This window comes from Cyclopterus lumpus, chromosome 7, assembly GCF_009769545.1.
Source record: "Cyclopterus lumpus isolate fCycLum1 chromosome 7, fCycLum1.pri, whole genome shotgun sequence".
Classification (NCBI taxonomy): Eukaryota; Metazoa; Chordata; class Actinopteri; order Perciformes; family Cyclopteridae; genus Cyclopterus; species Cyclopterus lumpus.
Window position 1 is genome coordinate 9,180,122 of NC_046972.1, and position 23,808 is coordinate 9,203,929.

At 40.6% G+C, this 23,808-nt stretch overlaps 4 protein-coding genes across 5 annotated transcripts; 2 read left to right on the forward strand and 2 right to left on the reverse strand.

Annotated features, from left to right (window-relative positions):
• Positions 1 to 226: 226 nt before the first annotated feature.
• On the reverse strand, positions 227 to 7,912 carry rprd1b (regulation of nuclear pre-mRNA domain containing 1B). Of its 2 annotated transcripts, XM_034537743.1 has the most exons (8): positions 7,825 to 7,911; positions 7,190 to 7,567; positions 5,962 to 6,091; positions 5,386 to 5,519; positions 3,805 to 3,923; positions 3,450 to 3,576; positions 2,712 to 2,887; positions 227 to 1,933 (listed from the first exon to the last, which is right to left on the reverse strand). In XM_034537743.1, exons 2-8 carry the CDS (start codon positions 7,338 to 7,340, stop codon positions 1,784 to 1,786), a joined length of 987 nt encoding a protein of 328 aa, XP_034393634.1. In that variant the 5' UTR covers positions 7,341 to 7,567; positions 7,825 to 7,911; the 3' UTR covers positions 227 to 1,783. The 2 variants fall into 2 exon arrangements, with proteins under 2 accessions (XP_034393634.1, XP_034393632.1); XM_034537741.1 differs by having other exon boundaries at positions 7,190 to 7,912.
• A 3,438-nt stretch (positions 7,913 to 11,350) lies between these two features.
• On the forward strand, positions 11,351 to 15,466 carry LOC117733708 (taste receptor type 1 member 1). Its single transcript, XM_034537532.1, has 6 exons — positions 11,351 to 11,503; positions 11,907 to 12,225; positions 12,345 to 13,115; positions 13,214 to 13,462; positions 13,719 to 13,839; positions 14,541 to 15,466. Exons 1-6 carry the CDS (start codon positions 11,355 to 11,357, stop codon positions 15,464 to 15,466), a joined length of 2,535 nt encoding a protein of 844 aa, XP_034393423.1. The 5' UTR covers positions 11,351 to 11,354.
• A 2,695-nt stretch (positions 15,467 to 18,161) lies between these two features.
• On the forward strand, positions 18,162 to 18,752 carry LOC117733877 (transcription factor HES-5-like). Its single transcript, XM_034537790.1, has 2 exons — positions 18,162 to 18,230; positions 18,339 to 18,752. Exons 1-2 carry the CDS (start codon positions 18,162 to 18,164, stop codon positions 18,750 to 18,752), a joined length of 483 nt encoding a protein of 160 aa, XP_034393681.1.
• Positions 18,753 to 20,742: 1,990 nt separating this feature from the next.
• On the reverse strand, positions 20,743 to 21,342 carry her12 (hairy-related 12). Its single transcript, XM_034537728.1, has 2 exons — positions 21,274 to 21,342; positions 20,743 to 21,156 (listed from the first exon to the last, which is right to left on the reverse strand). Exons 1-2 carry the CDS (start codon positions 21,340 to 21,342, stop codon positions 20,743 to 20,745), a joined length of 483 nt encoding a protein of 160 aa, XP_034393619.1.
• Between the last annotated feature and the right edge of the window lie 2,466 nt (positions 21,343 to 23,808).

The following is a 23,808-nucleotide window of genomic DNA, read 5'->3' on the forward strand; positions in this document are numbered from 1 at the left end:
TTCAGTAGGGAAGACACTCTTTACACACATGCTCATTCATAATCTCTAATTCTCCCAGAGATTACTCCATCAGCTGATTGGTTTATTTAACATACACGCCCCCCAATCAGACTCTGTGCAGTTTCTGCAATTGTAATAAATTATTGTTTCCGATCAAACTTTAGAAAACACTCATCTCTCCAGCAGCAGGAGCCGTGATTGGCTTCTGAAAGCTCCAACAATAAGAGAAAGTAAACAATTTTTATTAAGTTTTATAAAACTTCTTGAAATATTTTTTTGCTGTATACAGACAAATGAAAATCAAATATGAGCTAAACAAATGATACAGAATGTTCAGGCCTTGACAGAGAACTGTTAAGTAAATCATAAGAAACTGTTGTACAAAAAATGATTTGGAGAATAAAGTCACACTTCCTATCCTTAACATAACATTTCAGGGATATGGTTTGTGTCCTCATTTAAAAAGAAAAAAAGAAAACATGATAAAGGGAGTGAAGAGGTGAATTTGTTTCTGCTTCTCTTCAATAAAATATTTCATCACTGAGCATCTACACAGGTAGGACTACGCAATATGTATAAATGAGTTTTCCTAATTTTAATACCAATACCAATTGTGAGAATGTAATTGAATTGTGAAACCTTAAACAGTCCATTACACTTTACATCCAATGTTTGTTTGCTCTACCGAAACACAATATATAAAAAGGTCTTCATCTGAGCTACTTATCTTGATATTTTATTATTTCTACATTACCCAGCTCTGCATACTATTAATTATATTTAATACTTAGTTTTTTCTCATTTATTATTTTAGATTTTGAGATTTGCGGTTTTATTCATTTAAAGACCAGATAGTCTTTTAGAAAGCAAACAATCACATTTTGAAATGTTTTCTCAATCTTTCAGGATTTATTTGTAAAACTCAAACCTTGTCTAGTACACACTTATAACAGAATTACCATATCTCAAGCATCTGTCCAAATGAATGCATGAAAACAAATGGGAGTTTTGAATCACAAAGTTTGAGTCTGTAAACGAGAAAGACGCTTGCAAACGGGGACACAAAAACCAAGCATGTCTATTGTCTTTTACTATGAGGACAAAACCTATTTAAATCACTGTCTCTATGAAGTGTTACTGAAATGAATGCGCCGCCTAGAAACGGTTGACCGCATGCGTTTATGAAGCAACATGCACTGAACCCAATCTGATGATGGCTTCTCTAATTTTACACACAACAAGACCCCCTATGGGTCAATAAAAAGCCACCAACTGAAAACCCAAAAATAAAACTAATGAATGGTACATCCTCTTCACAGTGTAGTCACAAACTCTGAGAACTGTGAGAGCAAATGGCATTCGTTTGCTCACAGAATCCACATCATACCACGCAGAAAGACACTTTGATTGACACGACCTTACAGCCAACATTTATGTCTGTCTAAGCATTGTTTCTTTACCGCGCCCCTCCTCCTAAAAAAAGTAAAAACAAACAGGAAACAAACTCGTTCTAAGCTGGTGGAGTGGAATCCTTGTTTATCGAGCAAATGCTGGAAAGATCCAGGCCAACAGAGTCTCTGTTCTCCTCTGCAGAGCGTTTTGATTTCACCAAACCTTGCTTGTAATGTCCCTTCCTCACTCTTGTCTTGCAGAATTGCTGAGGGAGGTTTGACCACATGTGCACTCTGACTGGTGACACAGCTGGAATTGTTCTGTGAATCAAACATGTGGCTGGGTTTGGGTGAAGAGGGGCATGGGGGTGGTGTTTCTGGGCAAAGACCTCTCAGTCGGTGGAGAAGAGATCTCCGGCCGAGGGGAGTGGCGCCAGACCTCCGGTCACATTGGGCAGGAGGGAGAGGTCAGGGAGACTCTGGATGTGGGACTTCAGCTCTTTCCTAACTTGGGTCACTCTCGCCAGTTTCTGTTTATACTCCTGCGGAGGACAAGATGACACAGCACAAACATGAGATCAAGATGATTACTTATTTACAAATTACAAGTTGTTGTTTTTTTTGGCCTTTTCGTAACACATTTTGGTCACAGACTGCGGCTTTAGAAGACAGTTAAGATACATTACAACTTGGGTCTTTTTTTGTATAGTGTTAGCCATCAGTTCCAAGAGTTATTGTTACACTGTGCTCAAAGTATTTTCTGAAATCTGGAAACATGTATGAGCATACCAGCAGTCAGATGATCAGACCAGTTGTAAACTCAACTACTGTCTGGCTTTTCTTTTTATTAATGCTGCCATGTATTAAGGGTGAGTACAAGGATTACACACAAAGGAACTATGTCCAAAAGTATGACAATCATAAATTAACCTAATGTGTAATAAACCAGAATTTAAATCAGGTTGACTGTTCACCTGTGCCTCCATATTTTCTTGCAGGCTCAGCCAAGCTGTCAGTCAAAATTCTGGCAAATCTATGGGTGAAGGCTTTTGGATTTCAAGTTTTTCAAGTTAAGTGCTGTCAAGTTTTTAGTTGTATATTCATACAAGCTACATGCGGATTGCACAATCCATTTGGTATCAGATTTCAAGACCGTTGTGTTTTAATTACAGGTTGGCTGACTGATATGTGCCTGACTGCTTAACAGAGGGAAGTTACCAACTCTCATTATTAATCTGTGAAGGAGAAACTTGAACACAAATCCTCGATCATTGTTTCAGTTCTTGTTCTACTGTTACAATTGTGTATGCTGTGCCTTGCCTCTAGTTTCTTTTCTCTCTCCATGAGCGCCTCCCTCTGGCTGTTGATGTATTCCGTCAGCATGCGAGCCAGCTGCCTCCGGTCCTCCAGCTCTGCCGCCAGTCGGCCGTTGTACTCCGCCAGCAGCAAACACGCCTCGTCCACCGTCTTCGACAGCTTGTCTGCTGCCTCCTTGTCTAGATTGGTGGCAAAGTGGGTTGTTAAGGTCACAGAATAACACTTATTTTCCATTTCTTTATGTACAGGGCATTTCAATTTTTACTATATTTTGTCTCAACTTTTACTTGTTTATTTTTTTTTAGTACTGTATAGTTTCTACATTGATCCGCATGTGTTGTTTAATAAGTATCATTACTGTAATGTGGACACAATGACATTGTACAGGATATTGCTGTACTAAACGTACTGACTGCAACAAGCTTAAGTGAGTTTAACGGTTGTTAATTGTTTAAATTTACTTTCAACACTGCATTGTTTTATTTATACTTCTTTAGAGTTTATCTTTTTTGACTCTCTATTGTTTGTGTGTGCATTTTTTCCCATAGCTGAATCATATTACTTTTGTTATTGCATTATCTCCCGTCTCATTTTAAATTCCATCTGCCAATCCTTACCAAAGACCGAGGACATTTCATCAGACACAGTCCCACTATGACGCAGAAATCCATGCTGAGAAAATGTCTTAAAATCAGTCAAAGAAGAATGTATTTCTGATCCAGCCGAGCTCTCAGCTCTTACCCCCGATTTGCTCCAGCAGGGAAACGTCCTGGACTTCCTGCGGCAGCGAGGCGATCTTCTGACGAACTGCTGCGTCACCTGATGCAGCATTCTCCAAGTCCTGTAGCGCTTTCACCAGATCCTCCGTCTGTAAACGTGCGTTTAAAAGGAATAGAGGGAGAAAGTTAACAGGAGTCAAAGAGGAGGGGAAACATTATCAGGGAGGAGACCATGCGACGGTAAAACGGTGGGAGGCAGAAAGGGGTTAGGGACGAAAGAAAAGAATGAAATGCAGAGAGACGAGCAACATTTTACTTGTGTAGTAGGTTTTCTTTTCTGTATTTTATGCCATGCAAGTAAAATATCAGCATTCTACCAGTTGAGTTGCGGCGATGTCTGCATTGTGAGGGGAGGCGTGGCTTCTGTAGTCGTCATCTTCATCATCTTCTTCTTCTTGGATCTTCTGATAGCTTCGTTTTACAGCCTTTTTCTCTTCTGCAGGGTCAAGTTTAGAGATCAAAAAACACCTACACATTTTAAACCTACATACTATACATGAGACAACATAAAAAGTAGCCTATTCACATCACCAATAACTGAATTCTATAGTTGAACTATTTTATATTTTGAGTTTTAAATAAAATTACACTTGAAAAAATTGTTTAGTCCCCATTTAGCTGTTTTTAAATAATATAATTAAACATTCAAATCACTTCTGACAAAAAGGGAAGTTAGTACTGTCAAAGTGTCCAACAATATGTAGGAATGTTACCAATACCTAAAGCAGCCTAATTGTGATGTACTCACCTCAAATTGAGGCATACTTATTTCTCCTAAACCTTTCATTAGCTGCTTTTAATAATAGTATCTATATCATGATATTGGCATTTGTTTTATCCCCATCCAATGACAATTAGTGTATTTATTAAAGTACTGATCTAATATCTCATATACCAATATATAACATAATGCCAATTTAGCTACATCCGTTTGTAAGTTTTAAAACTCCAAGGTTGTGTGGTAGTGTAAACAGGAGCAGAACCGGACACCTTTGAAAACTAAAACGTCGACACCCATGTTCGCTATTGGGTCTAAGCAGCCTTGATGTACATAACAATATAACAACAGCCTTGATTATCGATCGAATACCAGTGGTTAATTCAACATGGATTACAGATGACAGGCGTTGCTGACCTTGTTGTCCATGCTAGAAGCTGTTGTACAGTTAAATTCAGCCGACATGCAGAGGAAGAAAGCTGTTATTACAGCGATTAGCAAGTGGCTTGTCTTGCCGCATTATCAGCCCTATGGGCTGACGTTTGAAGTCACGGTTGGCGGCTTTGAGGTGGACGATATGCGCAAAAAAACCCTGTTCTTCTCTTATCGATGCGTATTTCGTTCTGCACAACCATAGTGAAGTTCAAACAAACAAAAACATAAATGATCTCCAGTACGACAGGGACTCCAGCCACCAACAGAGCTCCCAGTGGGACAACTGACAACAACGAAAGGAAATGAGTGAGAGACGTGTGCGGACCAAATTTCTTGACCCACGATTGAGTAAACCTTTAATTTGTAAGTGTTTAGTTTAAAGGAAATTTGACGAGAGAGTGAGAGACAGAGCAAGACCTGCAGCCGTGTAACTAAGTTTGAAAATTAAAACTTTTCATGAAAACTGTCTAGGTAAATAGAGGAAGATCTTAAGAATAAAACTAAACCTTCTATTATTAAAGATTGTAACTAGTCGCATTTTCTGAAACTAAGCAACAAATTTACTTCCCGTTTACACCCTTCCCATTTACACCAGCACCCACATGCCCAGTGTACATGAATACTATATATATGTGTGGACGGAAATCGTTTCTAAAGCGATGCTGAAACACCCGTGTGGACGTGGATCGTTTTCATTTAAAAATAGAAACGTATTAGTGTGGATGAAGCCTAAGAGTCATCTCACCTGAAGGCCTGGGGCTGTTGGAGTCTTCTATGGCCAGTTTGAGCTGCTGAATGAAGTCTCCTCTGTAGAGGGCTCTCTCTTTCCAGATGTTCAGCAGTCTCTCCATGTGCTTTTTAGAGCTATCATCTGTTTCCCTGCAAGGAGGCGGGACAGCAGAGGTCAGTAGAAGAAGACAAAAGGATTGATTGAAAGGTTCGTTTTTAGAGCTCAAAACATAGCAAAAATGGATATTCCTCCCAACAACTTGTGCAAAGCAAAAGAAGTGTGTTAGCCTATATTTATCTGTAGTCTATTTTGGAGCTGATATAAGCTCTAGTTTAGTTTGAGAGACCCATGGAACCCCCATTAGTATAAATCCTTGTAGAAAACAAGACACAAAAAAACATTAATCTTCAGAAGCTGGTTGCTGAGTTGTACTATATTTAGATATATTCAACAATTTCTCAAAAAGCCTCTGGCAGTTAGCGGCCCTAGCTACACACACATACACACGTTGGTCCGCTCGCAAAACACACTTATTACACAAACACAAACTTGCAGCTGTCTGAAAGCATAGAGTGGTGACATCACATCTACCTGGCAACATGGGAGCAGGCATCAACAAGGACAGACTCAAAGTCTTTCGTGAACTCGGGTCCTTTCTTCTTGCTGTTCTGGATGACATCGTTGGCCAGATACAGGAACGTCAGCTTCCTGGAGCTTTTAGCTGAAGGTCACATCATGATATTTTTAAGATTTAACAAGAAAAGTTCACGTTTACACTATATTCTCAATCTGTGATGGACAATGGACATTTAATTAACTTTAAAAGTATTATTTTTCTTCAATATAACCTGTCCAATTCAGCCCCTATTCATCTGGACACGATATACAAGTTATCAGACTGACTATTTGGTAGGGTTGTCCTCGATTTAAGTAATGCTTAGTTAACTCGATAGTTATCTATTATCAATTAGTTGATTTAATCAAAAGATCAGAAAAGTTTCTCCAAAAAAGAAACAAGGCAAAAAATGCAACTTCATACTTATATTACAACGATTTCAAGAGGCAAATATATGTTTATAATGAATTAAATCAAGTTTAAGATGTCCAATTGTACAGCTTTAGTTAATTATTAGTTACTTTTCAGATTAGTTTATCATTGCAGCTCTGTGAAAACAACATATCCCTAAATGGGTGTATTTTAAATATGATTTTTTCAGATGAACTAAAGGATTAATGGGTTGAGTAAACTGACTAAAAAACTAAATAAACAAGGTAAAACCCTCTGAGATCAGCCGATAAATGCATCATTACAAAGCTGAAAACAGAACTGATTTTTGTGCCTCATGAAGTGTTTAGAGACGAGCGGTTCTCACAGGACAACGTTACAAACACATGAGGATGTCCTAGAAGATGAAGCTGTAGATTAAACTACAACAGTATGTGAAGTAGTAAACATTTGCACAAACAAAAACAACTACTGCATTAAAAAGCAACACAGTAATGCAGCAGTGACATAAACCCCAAAACGAGTCAACACTGACCATTTCACTGAGGAATCAATCATTTTACTTTTGATTCGTTAAGCAAATATCGCTGCCAGTACTCACTGAATTACTCAATGAAGGATCTGCAGGACTTTTAGTGTGGTGTTGCTACTTTCACCCAATTAACATTAAATTAATTCATACTCATTCCACCACTTGTTAATTACACTTTTTAACAACTCCTACTCCACATCGACACCACAACCTAAATCGGTCACGTATGCAGCACATAAACAACCACATGCATCATTGCACTTTGCAGTAACAGCTCTCACCTTTCTTCAACTCTCGGTGCCACACTTTGACGATGAGGCCCGAGTGTTTGCGGTGGTGAATGATCCACAGAGACAGAGTCTGGACGCTCTGCTGCGAGCTGCTCAGCTCAACCAGCTTCTTCTCCAGAGCCGACTCGGAGAAGGACGACATGTCGGCGTGAGGCGTGCGTTTAGCCCGTGAACCGAGACGCTCTAAAGCGACTGAGCTCCTATCTAGTTTGGAGAAACTCACACAGTCATCAAATCTGAAGTTGTGGCGCAAAACGTGCAGACGTGCAGCGTCAAACCGCCTCCTGCCGCCCGCTGCCCCTCGCTTTGCGTTTCCAACGGCACGTCCCTCGCTGTTGGCTCTTTCTCTAACTGAACCATCCGCCGCATCTGCAGAACGAAGCGGACATGCGTGAGCTGGTTTATCAGCTGCTGTGCCCTCGCTGCCTGTAGTGTTTGTTTACAGCCACGGCTAACGGTAGCCAGCCCAGCTAACCAGCCATCTGCAGCCCGGTGCAGCCCTGAGCTGAGCCCGAGCCTGGACCCGGATTAAAACAAAAACGAGCGGCTGTGATATTCGTGCAGAAAATGTCTTCAGGCCGCCGACAGATGAAACAAAACTGCTACAGAGTGATGGTGAGACTCACAGTTTGTCTTTGCCTGTATATTCAGGAAGATTCCTTCTTAAAAAAAATGGCAGCTCGCACTTTCACCTCGACATGTGCGTCGCACAGTAGTGACGCAGGCGGAGCCCGGTATCGGCCATTGTAGCGTACATGTAATAAAGAGCCACGCTGTGCCCAGGGATTACATCCAACCCCTCATGTAAGGCTCCGTAATAACTTTAATAGTTATTAGTTGTATAGTTTTGTTGCTGCAGAAATGCCAATATTAACATAAGAACTGTAAGAACTTGGAAAAGCAAAGATGGACATCAGATTATTGTTGGCATAAAGAACATTGCACTCTTTTCAAAGGCCTCTGGATTCTCCATCCAGGAACTGGTTTCTATTCATGAACATGCACAGAGTTCAAATTAATGAATGAGTCTATAAGTCCACCCATCTTCACTTTATATATCTATATCCCTAGATATTACTATAAAATGATCTGACCAATAGAGTGTATTGATAATAATGTTATAATTGTTTTATTTATGTTATTCATGTTGTGATTATTTTATGTTTAATTTGGCTTTATCTAGATACATGTCATTTATGTATTGTCTGTGTAAAGGTTTTAAGTTTAATGGGGTATTTGTTAAATATAGAGGATGACAACTTACAAATTCTAATGGTTGACTAAATGCATCATTCATTGTGAATAAAATGGTTGCAGTGGTTATTTGGTTATTTGTAAGGTGCATACCGCAACTATACCAGAGTATGTAGTAAATGTTGTCCCTGGACTATCCGGCTATTTTTTATGTTGACAAAAAAAGCACCCAGAATCAGGTCTCAACTTTTATGATTGATATGATATTTGGACAGATATACAACAATGATTTCAATAAAACCGGGAATTCTGGTACAATAGTGCAGGCAGCCGTGAGCTAACCAGTGGGGCGAGCTCACACGCACGGACATTCACCTGAAGCCCTATGTCAACAAAGCAAGGAGAAGCTCTGATAACAGCACACACAAAGTGGAAGCGACTTCATTTTCTGCTCAGGTAGAGATTTCTCCTCTATATCTCTACATATTAAATAGTTGTTTGCTACTTTATTAGAGCTCTCAATCCAGTATATTGCACCTTTTATATATCATTCAACATAGTCCGTGTGTATTATCATAATCTAATTTTTATGGGCATGATGGTCATAATATAAGTCTCCCTTAATATTCATGTTTTTTGTATTATATTTAAATTTGATTAAACATAGGCTCTTTCAGATTCATAACATTTTTTAAAGGATTCACTATCAATGCATAATAAATACATTCTGACAGTTGAGCAGCTTGTTTTTGTGTTAAAATGGGACCATATAAATATGATTAAATATTCAATAATAATCACATCACATTTGAAACACAAATCATTTTTAAATGACACTTTTTGAGTGAAATCCAATCTAAAACATAAATCTGAATGGCAAAGTGACAGCCATTCCTGAAGTAATTTTTTTATATTAATTTAATAAACTAATTTTTAATAAACTAATTTTTAACTATGTTCAGTTTAGATTTTCAATTAAATTGACTCCGAAACCAATCACTGTTGCTTGTTAATAATGTACTGTTTCAGCTATTTCTCTAGGATTCATATAGGATAAATATGTACACTATCTTAAGTTGCCTGACTTAGATGTTTAAATAGTAATGATAAAGGTTTTTATAAGCTATTACTAAATATGTTTTCTCTTGAAAAAAGGAAAGCTTACACAGTGTAATGCTTCACTCAAATATTTTTGTTTGTACAAACATGGAAATTGAATATGTCCATTTGCCTCTATAATAATGTGGTTGACAAAATGCACAATAATCCTGTCAAAACAATGGGATTGGATCCTGCACACATGTAATCATCAGGCAAATTGTGTGTTAGTACAATAGGTGTGTTTAACAAAATGAGCCTCAAATGTCAACCAAAAGGCAAATTCAGCTGCACCTGCACAAACCTCATGATGGACATTTTAATAAAGATATAAAGATGTAAAATACAGGTGACTCATAGAATTAATGAATGAAGGCTCTGTTTTAGTTTCCCAGTAAGCCACAGAAGCAGACATTTTGACTAATAAGATGAAAAGAGAGTGAAATAAATGTAATTCCTGTGCTTTTACTTCTATAAAACAAGTAAAAAAGTCTGCTCTGAAAAGATTAATTGTCCAGGAAATGTGAAGCTCCATGTGATTTAGCTACTTTTCATTTAAAATGCTCATGGCCAACAGCTGTTTCTTATGAACAAATGTTTAGCTAAAAAATGTGATATCACCAGCATAAAGTAATGAAAGTTACTAATAAAGTTGTTAATCGTCTAATGTTGTTCGCTCACAAAAACAATTGTTGTCCATTCCGGCTGCACAGCGGTGTGGCAGCACCGTCGCCTCACAGCAAGAGTTCGCAGCAAGGGTTTTCTCCGGGTTCACAGTCTAAAGAGCTGCAGCTTAGTTTAGCTGAAGACTCAAAATTGTCTGTCTCTATATATCCGCCCTGAGATCGTCTGCCGAGCTGTCCAGAGTGTACCCTTTGCCCAATGTCAACTGGATCAGCTCCAGCCAAAGATGATGGGTGGATACAATCCCCTATGTATTTGCAATGTTAACTCATCGTGTTTGGTTGTGAAACCAAAAAAAACACCCACTTTTTATTAATGACAAACCCTATTCAGAATTGTCCTTATCTATAACTCGGGGGAATTGTGCTAGATTAACATTCCTGTAAATTTGTACGGCCATTTCTGCTACAATAATGCTAGCCTTTCAAATTAGATTCAATGGTATAAGCTATTGTTATCAGAACAATACAAACATTTAAGCTCTATCATGTGGTTTAAAGGTGTACTGCAGATATACATTATAAAAGACTAAGGAAGAAATTCTGCACATTTATTTTTTGACCCTATTAAAATCTCCAACAATCCAGTCTTTAGGAAGGACTGCTCTAACAAATGAATTCATAACAGTTGTTTTGCCATTTCAGTGCGACAGTCGCATTCAGATTTACGGCAATAGCATCTATAACCAATATCTTTGCGGCAATAACAGGCTTGAAGATAAACTACCTATTGCATGTGACTAATACCAAATAGGGACCAAGTCAACATCAACCCTTCTGAGGTTCATCGTGTGAAGGAAAGTTACCAGAAGACAAAGGAAAAATCAACTTGAGATGATTAATATATCTGCACTGAGCCACAAACTGTGCCCATGTATGCTCTGGTTTACTGTTGTATGTCACTTGTCAAAGATTAATAGAAAAAAAACACTGGTCTCCCTTTTCATGGTTTATTACATTTATGCGATATATTTTAATGGGAGGGAAACTCTACAGTCACACAAACAAATCTGACATGCAAATACTCTTGACTCAACTAACACTCCCCGAAAAGATGCAAACGTGATCGTCCCTCCCTTTACAAAACAGGCCCTGATCCGTTTTGCACATGAAGCTTCCACAACAGCAGTGTGTGGAGGTGAAGTATGGATCTTCCTGGTCTTCTTTCTGTAGGCTGGCTGATGCTACAGTTGGCTGATGGGAAACTGGATTACATATCTCAGGGACAGGGGATGCAGCTCCAAGGCGACTTCTTACTCGCTGGACTCTTCCCTCTCCATTACACAGAAGAACTACGTGCTGCTTTTCCTGCTTTGAGTCCATGCAATGAGTGAGTTTTACTGCACAGCACATTTCCAATTCCACTAATCAAAAGTATCTCACTGGTAGTCTGGCTATAAAATCAACCGAAATATTGTTATCTTTAAAATGTTTTGTTTGACGTGTTATGTCTTAATTATTTTAGACTGTGGCTCAGTGGTAGAGCAGGGCCTTCAATCAGAGGATCAGCAGTTCAATTCCCCAGCTCCGTTAATCTATATCGATGTGTCCGTGGGAAAAGATGCTTAACTCCAAATTGCTCCCACAAGCTGTTCCTGCAGTGTATGAATGGGTATACGTGATTAGATAGTCCTGATGGGCAGGCTGCCTTCAGTGTATTAATGGGTGACTAGAAAAGCCCTATAAATATACAAGTACATTTACATTCCCCTTTACCATGTTATCTTTTGTAGAGGTAAAATCAACAAACATGGATTTTACCTTTTGCAAGCCATGAGATTTGCTGTGGAAGAAATCAACAACAGCACCGGCCCGCAGGCTCTTTTACCAGGGGTGAAGCTGGGCTACCAGATGTACGACATCTGCTCCGTATCTGCCAGTATGCTGGCCACACTGGACCTTCTGGAGCAGCAGCATCAGAGCCCCTCTACAGCTGAGACAGAGGGGGACACAAACTACAACAGGCAAAAGGCAGTGGCTGTGATCGGGCCAGACAGCAGCAGCAAAACGTTTACCCCAGCTGCCTTACTGGGGGCCTATCTTGTACCACAAGTAAGTTATTACCTGGAAAGTTGTAATCATGGCCCTAGAATTATCGCATATTCCACATGACATGAAAAGGCATCCATACAATGCAACGTCATTCCTTCAAGGCACTTCCTTTCTTTTAGATCTCTTATGAAGCATCAAATGAAATGCTGAGCAACAAGAACATCTATCCAGCCTTTTTACGCACAATTCCAAGTGACAAGAACCAGGTGGCAGCTATGATCCAGCTTCTGAGACGTTTCAACTGGACCTGGATCGCTCTCTTAGGCAGTGACAACTCCTATGGTCTGGCGGGCATGCAAAGCCTGTTCAAGCAAGCACCACACTACGGCATCTGCATCGCATACCAAGGAGTCATCCCCTCGTACGGAGATGACACATTCCAGACCATGAGGAACATTGTGGAAAGCATACAGAAGACCAAAGTCAACACCATTGTGGTCTTCTCCAGCAAGTCAAAAGTCCGAGACTTCTTCCCGTTTGTCATTGAGCAGAACGTGACAGGTAAGGTGTGGATTGGGACGGAGGACTGGTCAACGTCTACTCTCATTTCAGGGATACCTGGGATCCACACAATCGGCACTGTGCTCGGCATATCCGTCAAAAATGAATCCATATCTGGTTTTGAGGAGTTTGGGAGAAAAGTAGCAGAGGCTTCAAAGCAACACACTGACACCCAGGAAGTCTCTAATGTTACCGTGAGCTCCGGCAATGAATGTCTACAGAGCGTAGACCTGTACAGTCTCGCCAGGGGGAAGTTTTCTCTGGAGAAATATGACATCACCTCCTCCTTCAACGTGTATAAGGCAGTGTATGCTGTGGCTCATGCTCTGCACCGAGCACTTGGTTGTGATTCTGGAGAGTGCCAAAGGAAGACGGTGTATCCATGGGAGGTGAGCAGATGTAAACTTGTGTTTTTGCAAAGAAGAACATATTTTAGAACCACTTTGATTGTTTGGCACTGATGTTTCCTTCTTCTTCTCCACCTTAGCTGCTCTGGTGGCTTAAGGAGGTGCAATTCTATCTGGGCAACACTTCTGTGCACTTTGACATGAATGGTGACCCGCCCACAGGATATGACATCATTTGCTGGGCTTGGAGGGGGACTGACTGCTCAATCAAAGAGGTGGGCTCCTTCAGCCCAGATCCCATTAAGCTCACAGTTGATGCTGATCGAATTGAGTGGCACGACACAGGAGCCTCGAAACCAGTACGACCTATTGGAGTATCTTTGAGTAAAGTGTTTGTGTGTAAATCTTTAAAACTCTTCAGTTTCTGATATAATTCAGTGCAAAAATTATGCAGAATATTCATTTCTCATTTCAAAGAGAACTGAACCCATTTCCCTCCACCTCGAATAAAGTGTTTGTCAGCTGCCGGCTTAATATATTTTGAAAGGGAAATAATCCAAGTAATAACAATCAGACATTAAAATGAAAATGTCGATTCAGAGTAAATTAAATATTATTTTGTTGAACCCTGTTGGTTCTGTCTAGGTACCGCTGTCCATCTGCTCTCCGCCTTGCCCGAGAGGCCACAAGAAGCTGCTGACAGGGCAACACACATGCTGCTTCGACTGCCAGGCCTGCCCCTCTGCTACTTTTCTCAATATAAGTGGTAACTTAAAGACATACATAAAAAAGTCAATGTACGGGAAAAGTATTCAGACAAAAAACAACAACAGAGAGGGTCAATGTAAAGGTGTTTCTTAGATGAGATCTTTGCTCTGCGTCGGACTAACTGACAAAGTGACAAATTAGTTTGTACGGATTAAGAGTATTATGCAGAATTTTGCAACTAATTATTCAACCCAATCCAACATTATCAGTGGAGTGAATGTGGGAAGCATGTGATGACGGTTGTTGTACAATGGGAAAGCAAATAAAACTAAACAGAAAGTGTAGATCCAATATCCAGATATACAAAAATATAATTTTAGTGCAAGACAGACAGATGTCCCGCTGCACCAGTCAAGACAAAGATTTAATCTGGTGATTGTAAAGAGTTAATCAAATGCAATCTTTTTCTTTATGATTTTTACCTGTTGATTTAGTGGAACAAAATGACCATTACTCCAACACAGCAGTATTTTTCAGCTGTTGTGCTTGAGGTTGTCCAGCAGGTGATGCTGACTACTCATACTATGTCCTGACACAGGCGCTGAGGGGATGCAAACACACACTTTGCCTAACAAAGGCCCGAAAAAAACGTTCTTCTCTAGACCATAACATTTTCTCTTGACAACGCACCATTTTCTAATTTGAATTATTGTCAAACAACATCCCAGCTTTAACATCGATGCTGTCTCTCTTCCTTAGAATCCACTACATGCCAGCCGTGTCTGACGAAGGAGTGGGCTCCTCCTAGTAGCGTGCAGTGTCTGAACAGGACTGTCCTGCTGCTCGCCTGGGACGCCCCCCTCTCCATCGCCCTGCTCTTCTTTCTGGCCGCCTGTCTTCTCATGACCTCCAGCGCCGCAATAATCCTCCTGCTCAACCTGAACACGCCCGTGGCCAAGTCTGCCGGAGGCCGCACCTGCCTCCTGATGCTGGCAGCCCTGACTGCTGCTGCAATGAGCTCTTTGTGCCATTTTGGCCAGCCGTCTCCTCTGACCTGTATCCTCAAGCAACTTCTATTCATCTTCAGCTTCACTGTGTGCCTAGCCTGCATTACAGTGCGCTCGCTCCAGGTCGTCTGCATTTTTAAATTTTCCTCCAAGCTGCCGCCAGTATATGACAAGTGGGCCAAAAACCACGGACCAGAGTATACCATTTTCCTAGTGTCCGCCACCGCTTTGCTCATTTCTGTAATCCGTGTGGTTGTGGAGGCTCCCCAGCCCTCTCAGGATCTTGACTTTTACAAGGACAGCATTATTTTGGAGTGCAGTAACACCCTCTCACCTGTTGCAGGCCTTGAGCTCGCCTATGTATCACTGCTCAGTGTCCTCTGCTTCTCTTTCAGCTACATGGGCAAAGACCTGCCAGCCAACTACAACGAGGCCAAGTGTGTGACCTTCAGCATCATGGTGTACATGATCTCCTGGATGAGCTTCTTCACTGTCTACTTCATCAGCAGAGGCCCGTTCACTAAGGCCGCGCACGTGTTCGCCATACTCTTCAGTGTCGTGGCCTTCCTCGGGGGCTACTTCCTGCCCAAAATGTATATTATTGCCCTGAGGCCGCAAATGAACACTAATGCCCATTTCCAGAACTGTATTCAAATGTATACCATGAGCAAACAATGAGGACTGTAATTTCAGTTGACGAAAAATAGATGAATGTAAATGAAATGTATTTAACAACTGAGTTTAAAACATGAATTCTACGTGTACAAATAATTGTACTTGATTGGTCTGTGTAGGAGGAAAATAAATTACCGTAATCAACTTTGTCTATGTATCTTTGGACATCCATAACTAGATTTAATCACAATACATTTTTAATTTGACTACTTACTATATAGCTCTAGTCATTTGCTGTTCAGCTGAATCCAGGTCCCTTAATAACACTGTGCTATACATCATACAATCAAATTAAAAAACATCAGGGAGTCAATAAGCCTTTCCCACAGCAGACATTTTGTAAAAAAGGTGTAAATAAAACATTAGTAATGGCTGTGTTCTATTCAAGTATCCCAGAACGCCATGACAGTGTGACAGTGATGGGGTGTGCATGTAAACATCATTCTTTCGGGTTTCAGAAAGATACACTATCCAGAGTACTCCAAATGAACCCAGATACTGTGGCATCATACAAACACCTCGTCCAGATGCTAAGAAATCATGACACAAACCTGGATACTATTATGGTTTCTCATGTTCAACGTAACCAGGATAAGTCTCAAAACCAGGATACGAGTGTATAATTACATCACCCTGACACTGACGCAACATAACGGAATTCAGCCATCATTAACTTTATTGTTTTCATTTTTTCGGACTGTTACAAATCAAAATGACTGCTAAACATGCTTTTTCTTTTTTTCTTCTTCTTCTTTTAAGACATACTGCAGCTTTCCTTACAAAGCGTGTACTGTTAAATGCAGTATGCATTCAATTGGGACGTACTACTTCCTCATAGCATTGCACCCTCCTGCACATTTATCTGGCTGCACGGAGGATTGTGGGTCAGAATAGACAGAAAAGCATGCTGATTTGCACACGGCGAAATGCGACCAGATGCAGTAGGACATCCTGGTACTTTTGGCATGCTGCATTTGACATACAGTATATGTATTGGTATACTCCATCTTTCTGTCATTCTAAATATTATGGTAGTATAGGCACAATTCAGATTTCCTTCCATTGATTTGAACCAAACACATATTGACAGCTTAATCAGCATGCAGTCAGCCACCAGCATGCAGTCAGCCACCACCACTAATTAATCATAATTATAAGAAATGACACCAAATTAATGGATGCATGTATGTTGGAGGGGATCAATAGCGCCCCTGGTGGCTGTACTAGAGACTGCCACACTAATGCATTTTTATAAAGATTTAGGAAAATGTCCACTCGTGTGAGACCATGTTATGTTTCTGAGGAATTCTTACTTGTTTTCAGAATAGAGTAATATATGTGTATGTTGTTTTACATTTAGTTTTTTATTTGTTTAAGCCATGTAGTGCTTTTATAGTTTATAAATGTTGGTTTAGGTCAACAAAGCAAGTGCACATGATCTTATTTATAGGAATCTGACAACAAGTGGCAGCTGGTCACAGTAAGAAAAGTTTTAGTATTGCATGACGTAAACTCTCATTGCATATCAAATAAATGCACAATTGTGTGTATGTGTGTATGTGCAACCACACACACACACACACACACACACACACACACACAGACACACACACACACACACACACACATTGCTGCTGTTGGCTGTTGTTTGAGAGGAGAGATGAAAAGGCCTTTTGTGGCTGGGAGGTCAGGGCTATTGACCAGTAGATGTGTGAGTAGAGTCTGAGCTTGGTTTTCCCACAGTCTCTCTGTCCACTCACGGCTTAATACCCTCGGTCAACAATAGAAGTGTGCCATAGCTGAACAAGCAGGAGTTTTATTGTGAGCACAACAAGAACCAAAGCAATGTGCTGTGGGGAAGATCTCAGGAATTCATTTGACAAGCTTCTCGATCCATTTAATTTTGGAAAATTAATATTCATCAACACACAATATTCAAAGATTGCGTTTCATCTGGAGATCAAAATCTTGAAGCGTCATTCCGGCTTTTGGTATGTTCGTCTGAGCAGCATTGTCTTTCTGCAACAGGACACCAAAGATACAAACAAACACTGTGAACAACAAATCACAGTCCACAAGACAATATCTCGATGCCATTATAAATCTGCAGGTGCAGATTTAGTTGTTTGATTCAATAATATTGCATTTATCATTAAAGTCCTCATATAATTATTCATTTGTGTAAACAAACATGTCTCATGTAGACTAAGATGAGCTTGTTGAAGCAATAAAATCAGCAAAAGTCCTAAATATCAAAATTAGTGTAATAATTTGAAGAAATGTCTTATTTTCACACGAGCAATTCAATCAATAATAACATGCCGACTTTCAATACCTTTTCCCTGGATGCCACCAATGCATTAAATCCTGTTTAATTATTCCCTTGGAGCACATGATGAGATGCTGCCTGTGGTCCCCGGTGTGGCTGGAGTGTAAGATAAGCAACAGCTCCTGATCAGAGACTGACAGCACATCATTCTCAGTCTGATTTACTATCTTGGGAATGGTTTTATCTCTACTGTTCAGCCTGTGATTGCTTCACCTCCCAGTTATTGATGTGTGTCTCATTGTTACAATTCCCAGCCCTTCGTGGCTTTGTGATGCTAATAACTCTCTATAAAATGAAGAGTAGCTCCTCCGGAGAGATCAGAGCTTTCAGTTTCAGCCTGAAGAAGCTGCTGACTTCACCTGCACAGACATGGCTCCTTGCTCCTCCAACTACTCCTCTATTCACCTCAATAGGATCTTTGAGAAAGAAACCATCAAAGTGAGTACTGGGTTTAAAGGGCTTTGCATCAGCCTGTGCCGTACAAATGTCTCATTGGTTATTGTTGATTTCAATCACAAGCTCACCTATTTGTCTCCACTTCCACAGATGAGAAAACCTATTGTGGAGAAGTTGCGCAGAGATCGCATCAACAGCTGCATCGAGCAACTGAAGATCATCTTGGAAAAGGAGTTCCACAAGCATGAGCCCAACTCCAAGCTGGAGAAAGCCGACATCCTGGAGATGACTGTGAGCTTCCTGAGTCAGCAGCTGCAGTCGGGCCTCTGTAAGAGCGACAGCAACCAAGGCTACTCTAACTGCTGGAGGGACTCTGTGCACTTCATGTCTGCTGGATCCAACACAGAGGCCTCTGTCACTCCTCTGCAGGGCCTCCAGCAGCCGAAGCAGCAGCTCCATCAGGCCCAGAGAGCCGGCAGCTCCTCCCCAGTCTGCTCCACCCTCAGGCCCACAGTGCTGCAGGGCAGCAGCAGCAGCAGAGGCCCAGTGTGGAGGCCTTGGTAGAGACTTTCTGTGCATTCCAATACCTATACTACCATCATATTTATTATATTATATAGAAACAGATTTAGTATGTCCCAATGCATCAAATGTCAAATGCAGTATGCCAAATATAGCAGGATGTCTTACTTCATCCATTCACATGTTGCAGTATGCATCCAGCATGCTCTTCTGGCTACTCTGAACCCCCGGCTGCGGAGCGGGCATATGAGCAAGAGGGTCAAACATGTAGCATTAGGACGAAGTAGCTTGTCCCAATTGAATGCATACTGTACGTACTTTGTAAGGACAGCTGTATGCAATGTGGAACACTCAGACCTGAGGGGACTTTCCCTCACTATGTAGGAAATATTTTTCCAGCCTGCTCATTCACGATGTTAGTGAGTGTTTTTAGTGTTTCATCATATTGATGAAAGATACATAAGAGGGATTCTATCCTCTTAATCCCCAATTCACACTGGAGATCATTCACAGCACATGAGCAACAGTGCTTCTTTTAGTGAAACAATATCACAGTGTCCTCATGCCTCACAGTGAGGTATATGTTCCTGTTCCTTTTTGTCACTGAAAATAATATTCAATAACTTGTTCTGAAGTTTCAAATGTATGTCACGTTTTTAGAGTGGTTTGCTGAACTTGTCGGTTGTGACTTATTTGCCTTTAATAAAGGAAGAAAGTATTTGACTAAATGCAGGTCGTTTGTCTATGGTGTGTATTATTTTGTTGTGCAGTATTGCGAATGCATTCTGTTTATTGGAAATAGGATAATCGTGAAACACATGTTACTTTTTACCCAAACTTGAAACTTGAGTAAGTAACGTTGGAGAAACCAGCAAGAGTAAACTAGATTATGAATATCCAATTTAAAAACCAAGCCCAGTGTTGCCAACTCTTTTTAAATGAAAAAGCTCCAAAAGTTGTTACATCATTAATTTGATTAATTTGTGATGCTTTGTACAAGAAGTGCCAGCCAGGCAGTTCTTTAGTCAATGCAAACAATAGGTAAAAACATATGGAAATCTATAAAATTCCAACTGGTACTTTCTTAGCTTTTAGTCAAAGATATTATTTTGTCTGCAAGCCCATTCAACACTTTGCTTTTGTCTTAATGTGTTTTTCTTTATTCTTGGAAAGAGTTCTGGATTTACATTTTTTTTAATGCTTTCATGTTTCCTATGTAACGATAGGAGGAACATGTCTGTACTAGTATACTAAGTCTAAGCAAGACTGTTAAACTTAAAATGTTAAATATTAAAAGCATTCTGAAAGTTGTTGCTATCTGACCAAACATGTGACATTTTCAAAAATTATGACAAACTTAGGACAATTTTTAAAGTTAATCATTAAAATATGCAAAAATGGTATGAACATTATATTTATTTTAAAAACAAGTTATTATTATAAAGAGACATTTTAACAGATTTCCAAATAACAATGGGAATATTAATGCTTCGTATGTGAAATCAAAAAATCTGGATTTCTTGATTGTATCTTTTTATTTGTAATTGTCATACAAATGTTAGAAACGCGTTTTAAGAGCCTAAATGTGATAGCAAAACAGCAATATCTACAAAAATGTTAACATGAATATCCATTTACAATATCATCATCATCTTCATACATACAATTTGGCATAGATCATTCACAACAGAAGAGAAATATTCTCAACAGCAACTGTCAGTATAACACAGTATGGCAGATACCGTTAAATCAAGCAGTCCAAAGATAAACTCCACTGGAGTAAACAGTCATTTCACAAGATCACTCAAAATCTACCTCCAGCTTTAAACACAAAGGAAAAGCAAACATCAAATGTGAATCAAAGTTAAAGCACAACAACCTTCAAATAAGTGAGAGCCTTCGCGCTTAACTACTTGTCCATCAATGTGACGAGACAATAAGGAAACCCGTCACGAATGAGCAGGCTGGAAATATATTTCCTACATAGTGAGGGAGAGTCCCCTCAGGTCTGAGTGTCTGTGTGTCAAAGTCTCTACCAAGGCCTCCACACTGGGCCTCTGCTGCTGCTGCTGCCCTGCAGCACTGTGGGCCTGAGGGTGGAGCAGACTGGGGAGGAGCTGCCGGCTCTCTGGGCCTGATGGAGCTGCTGCTTCGGCTGCTGGAGGCCCTGCAGAGGAGTGACAGAGGCCTCTGTGTTGGATCCAGCAGACATGAAGTGCACAGAGTCCCTCCAGCAGTTAGAGTAGCCTTGGTTGCTGTCGCTCTTACAGAGGCCCGACTGCAGCTGCTGACTCAGGAAGCTCACAGTCATCTCCAGGATGTCGGCTTTCTCCAGCTTGGAGTTGGGCTCATGCTTGTGGAACTCCTTTTCCAAGATGATCTTCAGTTGCTCGATGCAGCTGTTGATGCGATCTCTGCGCATCTTCTCCACAATAGGTTTTCTCATCTGTGGAAGTGGAGACAAATAGGTGAGCTTGTGATTGAAATCAGCAATAAACAATGTGTACATTTTTTACCATAAAAGCTGACACAAAGCCCTTAAACGCCTCTGCAGTATACTTACTTTGATGGTTTCTTTCTCAGAGATCCTGATGTGGTGAATAGAGGAGTAGTTGGATGAGCAAGGAGCCATGTCTGTGCAGGTGAAGATAGCATGGACTGCAGTGTTAGCTCTGATGCCCCTGGAGGGGCTGCTCCTCATTTTATACTGGGAGATTAGCATAACAAAGCCATGTGGCTCAGGCAGGGCTGGGGTTCCCACACTCTGACCAGTGGGACTCCCAGCACAACAATGGAAGACATGTCAATAACTCAGGGAGCATGTATCTGTGCGTGGCATGTTTCCCAAGATAAGCAACAGGTAATTAATATGTTATCAAGCGGTCATCTGAGAATTGATCATGGACTGAAGGTCTAAATTACATTTGTAGATGTAAAATAATGTAATGTTAGGCACACACAAGTGGGTACCTTCAAAGGGGGATAACTGCAATTAAGGACCAAATGCTTCACTGCAATAAAACACTATAAAGGCTTTCATTTTATCATGTATCTGAAGGTTAGCAGACTAGAGAATTTGAATATATGAAAATGTTGTTTTCAGAAGAACGGGTGAACAGAAAAATAATCTTTGTTTTTGGTCGCAGGTTGACCACAATTAGGCGACACAGTGTTGAAACCGACAAAGATAAACTACAAGAGAGAGGAAGGAGTGGGTAGGGAGGTTGTCAACGTTAACGAGTGACATCAACTGGCTGCAGGTGATCATTTTGATTTTCCACCTGTTGCTTTTCCAACAGGTGGAAACTAGTAGTGTACTACTAGTGTCTCCTTGTGTTAGGTTGTGACGTGTGAAGAAGACTGCAATAATCTGAAGAGAGACACAAAGGCAATTAATGGTAACAAGTTATGAATATAAACAATATGCTTTTATATTACTGTACAAAAATATACTCTCAAGAGGCCCAAGCACAGGCGCTAGTGTGAGAGACACCTGTATGACATAACATACATTTGAGTATGAGTGCACCCTTCATACTACTGATAAGTCTATCATTTATTTGAAAAAGAACTGTGAGTTATTTTGGTATTTGAACATTGAGACAAATCACATTTGGATTATTGTAGTTTTTTGTCACATTTTAGTCACTTAGTTCTGTGCAAAAATGTAGGCAATCTATCACAATGCGCTCTTTTCTAACTTCCCCTGAAGGTCAGCAGACCCTGTTGTAAAGGAACTGTGTCAAATTAGAGTCAAGTCAATGGCATTATGAGCGGGCTGGCAGTGTGCCTCTGAGGGCCTCCTCTCTGGCTGGCCCCAGATGTGAAGCCGGCCTTGTGGGTGCAGTGTGAGTAGTCCTGTCTCCCCAGTTTCCCACCAGTCCTCAACATCAGGGTAAATGAGCTACAAAAGCCATGCCGCTCCTCAATGCTCCACTGGGAATGTTAATTGATCTTTTGTTGCAGGACAAACAGAAACTCTGTGTCTCGGTCCATCTGGGAAAAATCAAGTCAACTGGCTTCACTGCCTGGCACAGAGCAGCCTGTCTGCCTTTGGGCTGTGTTGACTCTTTTGATTTAAAATTTCAGACATCCATCCACAATTCTAAAAGAAGCAGTCTTCATTTAGTCAGAGTAGAAATGCCACAACAGAAATACTAACCCATTCAAATATGTCACTTAGAAACCTGTAGATGTGAAATAAATGAAATGGAGGTATTTCAAGTGACTTAAAACAGTGAGTAAAAGACAAAGAACAAACTAACCTGAAATAAAATGACTAATAATATAATTACAAATAGACAAAAATAAATGTAGTTACTTCCATATGCTATTCATTTCCAGTACTTGCTTTCTCTACATGTTCACATTAAGTTATAAGTAAACATCTCTCTCTCTGTCTGAATTCCTCTCTGTAGCCCTCTTCTTGTCACCACCGCAGCATTTGAAAGCACAGAAACCGCCAAATCTGTCAAGTCACGTCCATGTTTGGCTCTATTATCTGTCCTCTCCATTGATTTCATTGTGCACATGTTTGTGTGAATTTGTGCCTCCTCTGAAAGTTAGTGTGCACTGCACGGCTGCTGGGGGTCTTTGTCTACAAGTGTGTGTGAAGACGAGTTCCCCTCCCACCAGCAGCCCGAGAGCTCTGAATTCCTGCCATAAAGTCTCGGCCATTGCTCAGACCTGCGGCGGCGCAGAGCGGCTTCCCGTCAGCCATCTCTCTGTGAGTGTGATATCTCCCGTTTCCCACACTCGGTGCCTATTCACTGGCCCAGAGACGGGAACAATAGAAGTGTGTCTTGTTACACATCACATTAGCTACGGTGTTTGATCTCCTGTTGAAGGGGGAGGCAGCTTCAGCCAGACCATCTGGCCTGGACAACTAGACCCTGAGAAAGTCCCATGCATGCCACATTCTCCGCAACTTCTGCACACACAAATAGTTGTGAAAGACTTTTGTGGCAGTCGAGACATAATTCAACCACTAGACAGCATGTCACCACCGCCACAACAGAAGTGGGTCATGTGCACGTGGTGTCACCCCAGTTTTTCAAATTGTTTGAACACCTGTGCACCAGTGAGGTCAGATGAGATG

What these genes read in the sequence shown, in the direction of transcription:
- LOC117733708 (XM_034537532.1), top strand. Translation starts at nt 11,355, where the DNA reads ATGCTACAGTTGGCTGATGGGAAACTGGATTACATATCTCAGGGACAG. An exon ending in TTGGAGTATCTTTGAGTAAA is followed by an intron (nt 13,463 to 13,718) that starts GTGTTTGTGTGT and finishes GGTTCTGTCTAG; the next exon opens with GTACCGCTGTCCATCTGCTC. An exon ending in TACTTTTCTCAATATAAGTG is followed by an intron (nt 13,840 to 14,540) that starts GTAACTTAAAGA and finishes TCTCTTCCTTAG; the next exon opens with AATCCACTACATGCCAGCCG.
- her12 (XM_034537728.1), bottom strand. Translation starts at nt 21,342, where the DNA reads ATGGCTCCTTGCTCATCCAACTACTCCTCTATTCACCACATCAGGATC. An exon ending in CTGAGAAAGAAACCATCAAA is followed by an intron (nt 21,157 to 21,273) that starts GTAAGTATACTG and finishes CCACTTCCACAG; the next exon opens with ATGAGAAAACCTATTGTGGA.
- LOC117733877 (XM_034537790.1), top strand. Translation starts at nt 18,162, where the DNA reads ATGGCTCCTTGCTCCTCCAACTACTCCTCTATTCACCTCAATAGGATC. An exon ending in TTGAGAAAGAAACCATCAAA is followed by an intron (nt 18,231 to 18,338) that starts GTGAGTACTGGG and finishes CCACTTCCACAG; the next exon opens with ATGAGAAAACCTATTGTGGA.
- rprd1b (XM_034537741.1), bottom strand. Translation starts at nt 7,340, where the DNA reads ATGTCGTCCTTCTCCGAGTCGGCTCTGGAGAAGAAGCTGGTTGAGCTG. An exon ending in CAACAGCCCCAGGCCTTCAG is followed by an intron (nt 3,924 to 5,385) that starts GTGAGATGACTC and finishes TTGACCCTGCAG; the next exon opens with AAGAGAAAAAGGCTGTAAAA. An exon ending in AGAGAGAAAAGAAACTAGAG is followed by an intron (nt 1,934 to 2,711) that starts GCAAGGCACAGC and finishes TGTCCTCCGCAG; the next exon opens with GAGTATAAACAGAAACTGGC.